Source organism: Tetrao urogallus, assembly GCF_951394365.1.
Source record: "Tetrao urogallus genome assembly, chromosome: 26".
NCBI lineage: Eukaryota > Metazoa > Chordata > Aves > Galliformes > Phasianidae > Tetrao > Tetrao urogallus.
In genome coordinates this window covers 1,170,804-1,185,572 of record NC_136839.1, presented here as the reverse complement: position 1 = coordinate 1,185,572, position 14,769 = coordinate 1,170,804, and the positions used below count along the sequence as shown (strand labels likewise).

At 54.9% G+C, this 14,769-nt stretch overlaps 1 protein-coding gene across 1 annotated transcript in view; it reads left to right on the top strand.

Moving 5' to 3' along the window:
* Nucleotides 1–14,769, top strand: part of MLLT6 (MLLT6, PHD finger containing) — a gene marked incomplete at both ends in the record, with an annotated part of 34,595 nt that overhangs the window by 15,790 nt on the left and 4,036 nt on the right. Inside the window, 7 exons of the mRNA XM_079547050.1 lie at nucleotides 1,062–1,160; nucleotides 6,769–6,943; nucleotides 7,733–8,317; nucleotides 9,688–9,872; nucleotides 10,692–10,809; nucleotides 14,155–14,221; nucleotides 14,498–14,640. Coding sequence (XP_079403176.1) covers nucleotides 1,062–1,160; nucleotides 6,769–6,943; nucleotides 7,733–8,317; nucleotides 9,688–9,872; nucleotides 10,692–10,809; nucleotides 14,155–14,221; nucleotides 14,498–14,640 — 1,372 coding nt within the window. The remainder of the gene's footprint in view (nucleotides 1–1,061; nucleotides 1,161–6,768; nucleotides 6,944–7,732; nucleotides 8,318–9,687; nucleotides 9,873–10,691; nucleotides 10,810–14,154; nucleotides 14,222–14,497; nucleotides 14,641–14,769) is intronic.

The following is a 14,769-nucleotide window of genomic DNA, read 5'->3' as shown; positions in this document are numbered from 1 at the left end:
TCCTCTTTCTGAATGTTGCTGTGACTTCCTGTGAAGTCACTGGGAGTTCTCTCATCCCGTGCACCCTCATTTCCCAAGTTGTAGAATGAGATACAGATACTGAAAAGCTTTCTTGAGCTCATCTGCACTCTGCTGTGTGCTGTCAAGTGAATGCAAATGGTTGCTGCTGCATCCCATCCCTGCCATAGTGTGCTGGCAGTGGTAGCCCCAAGGCTCTGAGTGCAGGAGGAAGCAATCTCCATCTTCTGGAAAGTCCCCCCCATATGATTGCTGTGTTCTGAACACATTCTTGAGGTGAGGATTCGGCTCCTGGGGTAAAACAGGCATGTGGGGGAGTGGGACCCTGGTTAGAGCCCATTCTCCAGATGATAGAAGCAGGGTGGGCAGGACTCGGTGTTTCTCAGCCCGTGATTTTTCCTTGGTTTGTGATTTGAAGAGTCCCATCTTTCAGGGATTTTAATGAGACAAAGAAGCGGGATGGAGGAATGAATCTGAATAGTCTGCCTGCAGTTCGATGGGCCCAGAGCAGCTGTTCTCTGCTGGGAGGGGAGGTGGGGAGGTGGGGAGGGTCTCTGGGTTGGCATCTCCGCTGTGTGAGCTCTTAACCTGTGCACGTGCAACGTGTGCTGAGGTCAGGATCCTCCCAATGGCTGCACAGGGTGGATCTGAGAAACCTTCCAAGAAGGTAAGAGAGTGAGGTTAAGGGGCACAGAGCCCCAGTTGGGGAAATAGCAAAAAGGAAAGCTCAGGTTTCTTGAAATCGGGCAGAGCTTGTTAAATCCTTCCCTATCTTCTTGAGAGCATGAACTGATTCGGGGGCTTCTGTTGATATTCTGCGCTCCAGATGTTGGCTGCAGCTGGAGCAGAGATGGTGGGACACTCCCAAGCTGGGACGTGGGGGAAGGGACTTTGGGCTCTTGTGGATGGGTGGGGAAGGAAAGAGGAATATGAATGTATGGTTGTAAATCCACCCCTACACACCCTCCTTTCTTTTCCCTTACAACCGCTATTCTCAGCAGAGGAAAAATAAGCCTTCCAGTGCTCTCTGATTTCTTTTGCAGAGTCGTAAGGACAAAGAAAGACCCAAACAGAAGCACAAAAAACGTCCAGAATCTCCCACCAGCCTTCCAACACCCACGGTGCCCATCGCTGCAGAAAAGGTACTGAGCCCAGAAAGGGGTGAGAGAGGGAGGGGAGGGGGAACCCGCACTCCTATGGGAGGTGGGATGGAAGATGCAGAGGGGCAGAGAAAGAGCTTTTTGTCCGTTGTTTGTGATTCCTGATTCGTTCTCACTCTGCTCCCACCTCGGGGATTTGGCACAGCAGCTGCCTGGGTGTCTGTCAGCACTGACAGTGCAGTGACGGAGCTGCAAGCGCCCGCCTGTTCTGCAGCAGATGTTCAGATTTAAAGCTCTCGCAGAACAGATAAATATCCATGATTTGGCCTTTCCTGCTGCCACGCAGTAAACAGCTGAGGCAGGTAGGTAAGCGAGGCAAGGCTTAGGGGAGGAGCTGCTATCCTTTGTTAGTCTGGGTCCTTCTGGGGTAGGATTGAAAAGGATTTGCTGTGTGGGGCCAAGCCTGGAGCAGGGAGGAGATGCAGGAGAGAGCTGAGATGGCACAGTCAGTCTGAAGGGGCCTCAGGCTGGGAGACACAGCTGGATGGAAGGAAGAAATAGCTTCTGAGCTTCAGTCTGAGCTTCAGTCACTCCTGGTTTCTCTGTACTCGTATCAAGGAGCTCAGCTCTGGCTTTGGGGGAGCAGCAGATTCACCCAGTTAACAGAGCTGTTGGGAACTGATGGCCTAAGAAGATTATTTTCAAGCTAAACTGGAATCCAAAACCTGACTCCTGGCCAGCTGAAGTGGTGGCACACAATTACCCACTGTCTCCTCAAAGCCCTGCCAGACTTTACAAACAAGGATGGAAAGGTGAACTCAGTTTGACAGGCAGCTTGCAACTCTGGAAGCTAAAATGCAGGGGATCCTGATGACTGTAGCCGTGCTTGAGTGACAGCATTTTGGTGTTACTGTAATTCCTCATAACAGAGTGCATTTCCCTTGCTTTTTTATTTCTTTTTTGTGTGTGCAAAGTTTGTCAAAGCATTGTTCAAACTCTGCTACCCAAAGCACCCACTCTGGATCCGGGGCTGCAAAGCCTGTGTGAGGCTTTCTGGATGCTTGCACCAATGCAGCATGGCAGTCCTTATGTAAGACCTTGAGACACGCTGATGCAATACATCCAAACAGGTTTTCTCTTTGGAGCCCAAGCCATCTTTGTCCTTCTTTAAGTCTTGGATAGCACTGCTCACCCCAGCAGAGTGCATTGGGGTACATGCAGCAAGCAAGAAGCTGGCACTGCTGGTGTGACAGTGCAGAAGAGCACAGTGGGGATTCCCACTTCCCCATTTCCTCAGGCAGCCTGGCCTCTGCTGCCCATCTTTCCTTAATTTTGCAATGCAGATTTATTTCTCCGTTCCAATTCTCACCTGCTGCGTTGTCCACCCCGTGTTCCCCTCTTGAACCACTTAGCTGTGAAGATGCTTTGATGTGGTTTCAGTCTTCCTCTTGAAATCAGTCGTGTTACACCTCTGGCTTCTGCCAGAGTTCTGAACCTCTCACTGAAGTGCTTCCCTGTGTCTTTTAGGAGTCTGAATACCATTCATATCTGTTGCTTGAGCCCAGCCAAGCTCCTGTGCTGTCACTGCCTCTCTCTGCTTCGGGCTGTGAGCACACTGAAGCACAGAAGTGACCTCAGCTCTCGTGTACACTGGAAACTGAGAGTGTGAACTTCCAGCGTGGAAATGATTCTTCATGACACCTCTGAGCCCTTCCCCTGCCTCCAGCATATGTCCTTGTGCAGTGTGGATGGCATTGCTCTCAGAGAGGGGCAGATCCTGGGGCGTGAGAGCATCCTCATGAGAGCATGAAAACCCCCCCGAGGTGCTCGTGGAGGGGCTTGGGGATGCTTTTGCAGTGGGATGGGTTGTAAGGAATGGATCTGTGAGGTGCAGTCACTCATGGTCATGCTGGTTGCTTGCAGCTCCTGCAGACTTTCGGGAGAGCACGAGACAGGCAGGAACCACCCCTCCCCTCTGTGTAATGCTCTCTGGCTGTGTTAGTTTCTAGCTGTTTCATGTGGCCCATCCAAACCTTCGAAAACACTGCCAGCTCGTTATGCTTTGGAAAAGCCTCTTGGAAAGATGGTATCCGCAGAGTGAGCTCAGGGCAGAGGAGGTTTTCTTGCCAGCACAGTGGCTCACCAGCAAACCTTTGCTCTGCCAAGCAGCAGTCTCTGCTCTCAGGGTCGGTCTGTGTAGCTGGGGCTCCGTGCTGGCTGCATGGGTTAGCAGGCACAGCAAGCAGCACGCTGCAAGCCCTCACCTTCCCCCTGCAAACCCCCCTGGGGAGCCGTCCTGCCGCTCTCTGTTGCACTTGCAGTAAATCTGCAGGCTTGCAAGCCACCCCAGCTGCCTCCTTCTGCCAGCTGCAGCCATCACGATCACTTGTTGACACACACACACATGCTACGTGTTTGGAGCTGCAACATCTGGCTTTCTCTGGGGTTTGTAATGGAAGTGGCGGATGCTGGGGGCTCCCCGCACCCACGCGGCCATCAGGTGCTGGAGGAGGTTGAGGGGGTGGTCCTGAGGTTTTGCAGTGTGATTTAAGCTCTGGGGGTCTGCCAGCAGGCCTGGAGCTGACAGATGTTGGGAACCTCTGCACCGTGCCTTGCTCAGGCAGATCCAGTAGCTGGGATGGGGCAGGGGTTGTTCTGGTTCCCCTCTGCTCGTCAAAGTGCGTCTCAGCATGAGATGTTTGCAGAGAGCCTTTCAGCATCCCTCATCCTGACACGGGTATGAATTTCCCAGAGGCATCAGGGAGCAAAAAATACAGCCTTCAGCCCATCTCCATCGTGCCTATAAGGAGCACAGCACGGTGCTGGCTGTGAGCAGCTCGGGCACTGATGCTGCAGCTCATCCAGGCGCCGCAGCCCAGAGCTCCCAATAGAGATGTGTTTGACCTCTGCTGAGCAATCTGGTTTGGAAGGGCAGCTGATGCACGCAGCCTGCCCGAGTGGCTGCTCCAGCACATCGCATCTCCTGCTCTCAGTGCATTGTTCCTTGTTTGCATCCTCCCTGCTTCTCCTCGCCAGTAGTTTAATCCAGGGCAAAGCAGCTCTGCGTTTTCCACGCTGCACAGCCTCCCCCCACCCCCTTCTGCCTTCCGTCAGTGGTTCCCTCTAGGAGCTCGTCCCTCCAATCAGATGGCAAAGAGATGCTCTTCTGATTTCCCATCAATAAATTAATGAATGAAGAGCGCTCGGGTGCTGCACAGTGTCACAGAGAGGCCAGCAAACAGGTACAGCCCCACGGGGACAGCGAGCGCCGGGGGGAGGAGGTGAATGCATGCCTGTGCTCTGTGCAGTGTGGCTGGAGCAGGAGTTCCCCTCCTGTCGCCTCCAGCTGGGGCAGCAGGTTTGTCCTGCTGATGTTTTTCCCTCTCGGATGCTTAAAACAGCTCCTCAAAATGGAACTGCTGCCTCATTTTGAAAGGGTGCTCTCGCTTCCTCCCTGCTTCTCTGTTGGTTTTTGGTGTTGTTTCCCCCCCCCCCCTGCTGCATGTTCTCCCCCGTGCGCACCTGTTTGCAAAGCACACAAACCAGTGGTGTGTCTACACGTAAATGCTGGAGGAAAGGCGATGGTGCAGAGGTTGGGGCTTCTGTTTCTATGCAATGCAAGCAGCTGGCACGCAGGCTTTTCTCCAGCCCTGCTTCCTCCAGCTGGAGGATCTCCTTCATTAGGGATGCGGTGGGATGGCAGCCCTCGTTACTGTTATTAATATTGGCACTCCCGATTGGGTCAGGGCTGTGTTGCACTTGGCAATCCATGTGTGTGTCCTGGAAGGCTGCAGTGCCACACAGAGCTCCTTGGGGCAAAGCAGAGAGGAAACAGAGGCGCAGAGGGAGGAAGGGATTGAATTTGGGGGCTCAGGCCCTTGCCCCGTGCTCTGTGTGGTGAGGGGTTCCTGGTGTCACCATGCAGATCCGTTTGGCAAATGCTGTGCAGGACACGTGATAAAATCCTGCTCCCCAAATGGGGGGGGGGTCCATCGGAGCAGCCTGTGGGTCCAAGCAACCCTGCAGGTGGGTTTCTGCCCTCACCGCTGCCCCCTCAGCCTCTCTCCCCCTCCTTTTTCTTTTCTTTTCTTTCTTTTCTTTTTTTTTTTTTTTTTTTTGCCTTTAATTTTGCAATTAAGATTTATTTCCCAGCTCAGATTTCCCCCCTCCCACCCTGCAGTAATTCACTGCTTGCCCTGCACTCCCTTCCTGACGCTCCCCATTCAGAACATGTCCTCTCATGCGGTTTCCCTCTGCCCTTCTGTGGCCTCGTGCACCTTGTGTGAAGCTCCACAGAGGTAAATTTATGGGGCTGGGGGGGGGGGGGGGAATGCAGGGCTTTGCATTTGTGCTGAGGCATGAGCCATCTCGTTGCTGTGACTTCCCATAGCCCCCAGACACCTCTCTCCTTTCCCCCCCCCCCCCGAGGCAGATGTGGAAAGTCAGAAAGATTTTCCTGCTCCCTCTGAGGTCGTAAATCAGGAAGGCTTAATCTCCTACATCCAGGAGTCTGTGATGAGAAAATACAGATCCCCCCCTTCTCCCCCCACCCTAATTTCCACCACTCCCTTCCTCCTGTCTTTCATATTCCCGGCACATCTGGTGCGCGTTAGGCAGCCAGCTGTTGCATTGTGCAGAGTGATGAAACCATGTGGGAGGAATGGGGAAAGATTTCTATCTGGGCACTGAAGGAGCATCGCCAGCCCTTTTTGCTTTAGCTCTCCCTGAGAAGGGGTCACCTGGAATCAATGCCAGGAAGGTATTGTGCTTCTCTGTGTCTTCCTTCTATCTGCTGCCATTACAAAATAAAGGGCGTTTGCACTGATGTGCAGCTGTTGCGTTTGGGGCTGTGGCCATCAGGTTGGAGCAATATCTAATATCCATTTGCTTGCAGAAAAACCTTGCAAGAAGTGATCTTTGCTGCTGTTTCGGCTTTGAAGTGATGTGAAGGTGAAGCTGTCACCTCCCAGTGTGGCTGCCCAGAGGGATCTGGTTTTCCATCCCTTCCACCCCCCCTTGCTCAGCTCCCACACTTCTCTCTCTCACTCCAAGCTCCTGGATTTCCCAGCATCTGCCCGGCCTCTTCACCCCCTGCTTCCCTGTCTCCTGCAGGCTTACAGGGGGTTTGGGCAGCATCTGTTGTTAGATGGTCAGATGTTGTGCAAAGTATGTGCTGCAGTAGAGGTGGAGCTCCCTGGAACGGCAGCAAGAGGTGGTGTGAAACTCATTGCAACTCCCATTGCAGCAGCAGGACGGCCGGGTTCTTGCAGGTGGAGTGACCTCGTGCAGAGAGCAGCACACCTGAGGGATGCAGCTGAGACGTGCATTTGAATTGCAGCCAGTTTCAGATTGTGTTTGGACTGAATAACCCTCCGAGCGTGGGTGCTTGGCTGCGGTGCCTGTGCTGTCGGTGCCCTGTTTCATTTCCTGCAGTTAGATGGGATGAGCGTAATCCCCGAGTTACAAAGACTGGTGCCACCAAGGAGCTGCAGAGAGGGATGCTGTTGTTCTCCTGGGGGTAACGTGAGCTGGCCTTGGCTCTGCGGGCAGAGAGAGCAATTACTTCTCTTAAGGGGAAATTGGTAAAAAGAGCCCCTGCTGTGGCCACATCTGGTTCAAGTGAGTCACCTCCGTGTTTGCTGCTTGCCAGGGCTCCACCAGCCACCATGAGGGGAGCAAAGAGACCTCAGAGGTCGGGAGATCAGAGGTGAAAGGCAAGAAGTCCTCGAGTCATGGCAGCAGCCACAAGGGGAAGAAGACGGGGAGCGGGAAGAACTCGGCTGGGTTCAGCTCTGCATCTTCCAGCAGCACCTTCCAGCCTGCAGGTAAGGGGTGAAGGAGGAGTGAGGGTGAAGGGGGGACTGGCGGTGATGGTTTGCTTTGATTCTCGTTGGTATCTCTGTATCAGTTCAGCAGGGCATCAGTTCAGAGCCCGTGCTTTGTGACTGATTGCACTTTAACCCCTTTGAGCAGAAGGGGGAAGGTGTCGTTGCCCCTTGCTCTGTGCATGGGGGGAATAACTGTGTCTGATGCTGCAGCCCTGCTCCTGCGTGCGCCTTCTGCACCGCAAGGGAAAGCAGATCCAGATGTCTGAGCAGAGGGAGGAGGAAAGGGATGCTTGCTCAGGCAATGTGGGCAGCACCTGCCTCCGCCTCCATAGGTGGGACTGTCTGCAGCAGTGCTGTAAGGAGTGCTGGGGGAGAGGCCTGAGCCACGGCCTGATAGCTCCATACCCCAGAGCTTTGAGTTGATACCTAACAGGGCTCCCATCTGCTCAAATTTTTTTTATTATTATTATTTTTTTGAGCTGTTGCCAGAACTGCTTGCAGGTTTCATCCCCTGGGGCTCTGGTTGGGGCTGGAAGAAAGGTGATGGTGCAGGGGAGCAAATACACGTGGGTTTGGGTGGGGTGAAGCCACTGCTGTGCACCTCTGGTGCTTTCTAGAGAGCATCAGAGCAGCTGGGCAGGGCTGGAAGGTGGCAGAGGTGTCTGTCAGCTCGGTGAGCAGCCTGTGACCAAGGAGCTGCCCTCTGACCGTGCTCTCATTGCACCGTGGGCTGTGTTATTGCCACCACAATTCTTCCTATGTCTGCTTCCCTTCTTCCTCCCCCAGGCACCTCCTGCAGCTCCTTGCAATGCTCCCAGGATTTCATGGCGTTCCCCAAGCTAGAGCAGGACGACGAGAAGTACCGCAAGCCCGTCTCCTCCTCTTCATCTTCCCACTGCTCCCCGCTGTATGAAAGCCAGAAGGGGGACATCTTTGAGCAGAAGGTGATCTTCTCAGGCTTCGGGTCCATCATGCGCTTTTCCACCTCTGCTGTGAGCCAGCCGAGGGGCCGCGATGCTTCCCCTGTGGATTACAAAGCCTCAAACCCCATCGGTGGCCCTTCAGCAACAGGCAGCGCTGCCACAAGCAGCAGCCACAAGCGTATGCCATCCCTCAGCATGGAAGAGGGAGAGGTGCTGAAGGAAAAGAAGCACAAAGGCAGCAAGAAAAACAAGCACGGGCCTGGCAGGCCAAAAGGGGGCAAAAGCAAAGAGATGTTGGGTGCCCAGCTGGCTGGGTCCACGTCGACATCCTCGTCGCCGTTCTCTGGAGGTTCTCTCGTCAGCTCCAGCATCAGCAACTCTTCGCGGCCCTTCAGCCACACGGGGAACCTGCCCAGCCTCAGCTTGGAGTCCCCGCTGCTGAGTTCAGGTATGTTTCCCCCCCGAGGGCTCCAGGTGTGCTCCTCCCAGCCCTGCTCCCTTCAGCATCACGTCTATCTGGTGCCTGAAACTGCCTCTGCACACTGTCCGGTCCCCATCCATCACTCCCAGGAGCTTTAAGAACCCACCTCCAGTCTTCTGTTCCCATCCTGGTCCCCATGGTTCCCATCTTCATCTGCATGCTTGTTAGAACTGGGCTCATTTCAAGCCTGTCTTGCTCAAGTGCTGGAAAACCTCAGCGAGTCAAAGCTTCCTTTCTAAAGCGATGCAGACAGGGATATTCCCAGGCCAAATTGGAGCAACCGCCATCTGACCCCAAATGAGGGATTCTCAGGAGTGGTTCAAGCTTAACCCTTCTTTAAAAAGCAAAACCTTTCATCCTGCTGTGGCCACATCCACATAGGGTTGGAGGATGGGCACACCATTAATGCTGCAGAGAGGCTGTCTGCTGCCCCTGGCCTGGGAAGCCAAATCCTGAGCCCTGATCTGGCTTGGGAGGGGTGAGAGCAGCGGGATGTGGGGCAGGAAGGGGTTAAGGCAGCATGCAGGGGAGGGGCCTGCAGCTCCAGGCTGAGGTTTGACACTGTTCTGGCAGCAGAACTTGTCATCGGTCTATTGTGGGTTGTTTGCAGATGCTCCAATTTAGGTCAGATTGCAAAGAGGGGGGGGGGGGGGTGGGTTTAATTCTGCTGCATGCACCCGGGAGCTGCGGCCCATTTGTTTGCATTGCCTGAGAGCGGAGAGGAACTGCAAGAATCATTGCAGCCTCCTCCACCATTACAACCTGAGGCCAATCTTTTTTTTTCCCCTCTCCCCCTGGAACAACAAAGGAACGTTTCAGAGAGGAAGAGGCTGCCAGGGCCTGCCCTCTCCCTGCTCATTCTCCCATTCTTCTGCAGAGGGATGTTGGCAGAACCAGCGCTGGGCTGTGTGCCTGTGCAGCAGCTCCTTCCTCGTCCCTCCTCGTCCCCCCTACCCAATTCCTCTGCCCCTCTCCCTCCTCAGTCCCCGAGGGTGGTGGAAGGGATCAGGTTAACTCAGCAGCAGTGCTGTCCCTTGGCTGTGGGTCTCCCTTCTGTCACCCACGTGTAGCTTTGGTGAGTCACTCAGCGCTGCTGTTTCTCAGTCCAACTGTATCGGGGTGCAGCAGGCAAATGAGGAGGGAAGGCTGGAAAACTTTGACACCTTTCGACAGGGCTGTCATTGCTCTGGGCCACGAGATGCTGAGGTGTTCATCCCACGTGGTCCTTCTGCAGTGCCACCCTCCCTTGCAGAGATGCGCCCTGCAGCGCACCAGCAGCCCCCAGGCCTTGCTGCTGCTGGGAGCCTGCCTCTCCAACACGTTTCCTCCCCTCGCAGGGATCTACACCAGTAACAAGGACCCTATTTCCCACGGGGGTGGAGTGCTCCGGGCTGTTTGCAGCACACCCCTCTCCTCCAGCCTTCTGGCACACCAGGGCACCGCGTCCATCCCGCCGCTCAACCGCTCTCCTTTCGCGAGCACCATCCCCACCTCCTCCTCCTCCTCCGTCTCCACCACGCAGGTAAGAGCCCTGGGAGCAGGGTGGGCTGTTGTTCAGGAGGGCACTGCACTGAGCAGGGCTGGTTTGTGGGCACAGAGGAGCTGCTTTTTGCCTTCCTTTGCTTTGGAAGGGAGCTGCCAGCTGCACCTTCCTTTGGCATCACTTAAAAGATGCAGACGGAGAAAGTTGCAGGCAGTTTGGCATCACAGCAACAAAGTTCCCTTGTCTGATTTACTTTAGTCTGGAGACTACGCTGTTCTGTTGGGTTTTTATACCTGAAAGATTGCAGAAGCTGCATAACCCTGAATCTGTTGTTGCTACAGCTCAGAATATCACTCAATGCACACAACAAACCGCGTATCCAGGGCCCCCTGAGGATGCTTACAGCCACTTTGGGGTGAGAGGAATTGCAGCCCGATGGCTCATTACCTCCACTGCCAGTACAAGGAGCACAGCTCAGGTGGCAGAGGTGTGTGCCGTGTCCCTGCTGCTCACCACCAGTGCCAGCCCTCCGGCACGGGGAGCTCAGTGGGAGGCATCTCAGCTGGGTGGGCTGCACGTGTGCCAGCGCACAGAGCCCCGTCCTTTGTTGGGAGCTGGTGCTGAGAGGTGTTTTACAGGGAGGAGAGAGTTAGTTTTACAGCTGCAGTGTTACTCAGCCTGTTCAGACCTCTTGGCACGGAGATGGGGCTGGGAAGATTTTCAGCTGTCTGCTGGGACTTCCAGGGAGATATTTTTAACACTCTCTCTCATGACCGAGCCGAGTTCAAGAAGTAATCTCTCCCTTTCCCTCCCTCCTTTCTCTCCCTCCCCACCCTCCCACCTCCCATTGCCATGCAGGTGTTCTCTCTGGCAGGTTCCACGTTCAGCCTCCCCTCCTCACATATTTTTGGAAGCCCCCTCACATCTGGGCTGTCCATCAACCCGCTCTTAAATCAGTCGGAAAGCAGCCGGGCAGGTACGTGAATCAGAAGGTATGTGAGCCTGGGCTCCTGGAGGGATCTCCCTGGAGGAGTCAAGAGAACAGCATCCATAGTTGTCCATCTGCCCTCCCCCCCCCCCTGCTTGCTCCCACCCCACAGATGTGGCATACAGGGCCAGCAAAGAGGCACGGTGGCTTTTCCCCCTGTTTGCCCCCATCCAGCCCTGTAGGAACAACATTTGCTGCTCTGTGATGCGCGTCCCTGGAATTGCAAGAATGGAAATCTTTCCCTCCTTCCACACCCCAAAGATTTCCTTTTCCCAAAGATTTGGTGCCTTTTCACCAACTGAAGCTGGGCAAACCCGCTGAAGAGCTGTTCTGAGCTTTTGCTTGTTCAAAATCCTCTGAAGGGCCTTTTTGTTGTTGTTTAAAACACTCTTAATTTTCATCTTCCAGTCCTGTTTTGAGTTACTTTCTGCTCTTCCCCTTTGGCTTTCTCATGAAATGCAGCAGAATCTGCTGTTTTCCACTTCCAAACACGAACGTGCCAAGCACCGAATTGCTTACAACTGCTCATTTTTTCCCACCAAGGCAAATCCATTTTTCTTGGAAAGCTGCCTGGTTCATAAGCAGGAAACTTGAAGCATCGTAAGGCTTTTTTTTTCCTTCTTTTTTCCGAGCAGAACCGGCCTGCCTTTCAGTTTGCTCTGTAGTTCAGCAAAAGCAGTTAGCAGCGCTCGTGCTTAGCACAGAAATGCTGGCAGCTCAGCATGTTGGATGCTGGACCCGTGGAGGTAAAGCTCTGCCCAGCATCACGTGGAGCAACGAGGGCTCGGAATGGCACAGAGCTCAGTAGGGATCACCCTGAGCTCTCTGCTTAATCCACGGTGCCCTTATTTGCCTTAACCAGCGTGCATGCCTGCATGTAAAGCACGAGGGAACACGTGTGTTCACGTGTGAGCCTCTGGAAGTTGCCTGTGTGTTGTCTGCGTGTCTCTGTGTGTTGCTGGCAGTGTTGTGTCTGCATGAGTGCAATGGGAAGTGCAATGAGCGCACTGCTGACACCAGTGGAGTCAGGGCTGCAGGAGCTGCGAGCCAGGAGCGCTCACCTGGAATGGAGGAGGGAAGGGGATGATTCCAAGAGTTATTCCTCCCCCGTGGCCATCAGCGAGAGAGAGGAGAGCACCCGGCTGCCACTTCTCTGGGCCGTTATTGTGGTGAGGTGCTGACAGCAGGAGGAAGCAAATGGGCTTTCAGGAGCAGCCTTGTGGTTCAGGCGCGGCGCGGAGGCTGAGCAGCCCGGCTTCAGCTCCAGCCCTGCGGCCGATGACAGATGAAGCAGGCAGGCAGAGCCGTCCCTGCTCAGTTTCCATCTCCAAAATTGCTCTTTTGGGTTGAGTGGGATCCTTCTGATTCCAGCCAGCCTTCAGAACAGCTCCTGTTGTTTGTCACCTTTAAAGGTTCTCTATCACCATCTCCTCTCTGCTGCAGCAGAGAATAGGAGCCTGGAGCCTCCGGGTCGGAGGCCATTAAGCCAAATTCCTTTCTTTTTTTTTTTTTTTCCCTCTTTTTTTTTTTTTCCAGTGGGATTAATTAACGTGCATTAAACCTCCTTTGCAGCCATTTTCACTTAAAACTGTGACGACTGCTTTAATCCCAAGTCGTTAACAAGGTGGCTGTGACGTTTTAAGTGTTCCTGCCTTGTCTTTCATACAGATTACCTTTCCTGGGAGTGTCTGTGTAGACAGATCCCCTGCAGACATAGCTTTCATTGCCCTGATATTCGAGTCCTTCACAACTTTAATGTGATGTAGGAAAACGGTGTTATCCTGTCTTACAGATGGAGGAACCGAAAAAACTGTTATCCCTGATGCAGGTTGATACCAGAGTGCCTTTGGCAATGCAAAAAGTCTGATTCCTATCTTCCCACTCCCTCAGCTCCTGTCTGGTTCATCCACCCACTGCTTGTCCTGGATCCTGCCTCACCACGATGACAGCCCAAATGCATTTATCTCCCGTGGCTGTTTTAGAGCCTCTTTTTCATCCTTGTTGCCCTGCAAGGGGCTGCCTCTGTTTGATAACTCAGTTATCTCCCAGACTTGCAGCCAACAGAATGGTGTTGGCCAGGAGATAGCTGAGCGTGGAGCTTCAGAATCACATGTATGGACACGGCTGCAAGAAAACAAGACAGCAACAAGCAGACAGTCAGAGCTTGGCTGAGTGTTGGTCTGCTTGCATGTTAAACCTGTTGTGGCACAGCTGCATGCCATGGGATGTGGATATGTTCTGAAGGGTTTAGGGGTGAAAATGATACTGAGATGAACTGCTGTGGTGGGACTGCTCCCAGGAGCTGAGGAAGGCTCCGTGCCTTCTGGCATCCCCTAAATCCAGCCTTGTTGGCCTTGTTTCCACGTGTCCTTCCACCAGCACATCGCTGCTGGCTGGGAGCAGTGGCTTCTCCCCATGTGGGCTGACCAGGTGTAGTTGGTGGCTGAGAAAGCACCACCATATGGACGAGGGGCTGAGGGCTGCTCTCATTCCTACAAGCCTTGCTCTTGTATTGCTGGTAACCAATGCCCCGCTCGGGGCATGGTGGTGTAAATCACAGTGCTTTGCAGTGCTCCCTGCGGGAGACTTCCCGGATTCTTGCACATGAGAAACGTCTCTTCTTGTGTGAGGAAGAGGAGGGGCAGCCAGGCGTTGGGGTGAGCTGCCCTCACTACACCTGGGTTGCCCAGAGCAAGACTAGCATGTGCTGAGGGGCTGCAAATAGCAGATAAATCCTCCTCGTTCTCGGTGACTGTTTGGATAGAAGATGTCTCACACACGAGCACAGCAGCATCATAGGGGAGAGGGGCACTGGAACAGACTGCCAGAGAGCTGTGGGTGCCCCATCACTGAGGAAGGGGCTGTAGGCAGCCTGAGCTGGGGAGGGTTGAGGGGAGCCCGATTAGGGCAGGGGTTGGAACTAAATGATCTTTAAGGCCACTTCCAACGGGAGCCGTCCTGTATGATGTGGAAAGGCTGGAGGACCGCAGCTGGTTTGGGGAAGGGATGCTGGAGGCTCAGAGAGCCGAGCGTGTCCGTGCCCACGAATCATCCTCAGCAAAGCGAGCATCCTCAGCTCGGTGATCACAGCCTTCCTTCTACCCGGGCAGCCGGGCAGCACCCAGCCGTGACCTTCCTTGGGTGACACTCGGGGACACGCAGCCCCTCCTCCGTCGCCTCCCCCCGGGGGCGGGGGCTTTGCGGGCGCTGCGTGACGCAAAGGTTCGGCCGGGCTGCTCGGTGCTCCCATCTAGCGGGGACAGCCCGGCTGCGGGCACCTGCAGCACCGAGCGCTTATGAACGGGGTGCCTCTCTGTGCTTCTCCCCATCCAGAGCCCGACCTGGAGGACTGCAGTTTCGGCTGCCGAGGGACTTCGCCCCAGGAGAGTCTCTCTTCCATGTGAGTGAGCTTCGGGTGCTCCGGGAGCCGTGGAGGAGATGGGGGCAGGGGGGGGTGGGTGAGACGGGGTGGGGAAGGAAGGCTCGTGTCCTCCTCCTGGGGAAGGCGTGGGGCCGCTCCGGCAGCTGGGCAGGTAGAAACGAGGGATCTGCTCCTGAAGAAGGGATGAGAAGAGCAGAGCTGGGAGGGGTGTGGAAGAGCTGCGGGGAGAAGGGAGGGGAGGAGCGCGGTGCAGATGAGGGGTTCTGACTGCATGCCCCCCCCCCCTCCCCGCAGGTCCCCCATCAGCAGCCTGCCGACCCTCTTTGACCAGACGGTGTCCTGCAGCAGCAGCGGGCAGCTGGAAAATGTCCCCCAGGCCACCCCCAACATCGAGCAGCTGCTGGAGAAGCAGGGCAATGGGGAAGCTGGCGTTAACAGTGAGTCACTGGGGGGGGGGGGGGGGGATGGGGCTGCAGGAGGAGCGATCCTTGGATGTGTTTTGGGGGGGTTTTGCCCTTAAAAAACGGAGCCAGGCTGGGGATGAAGCACTGACCTGCAGTGTGGGG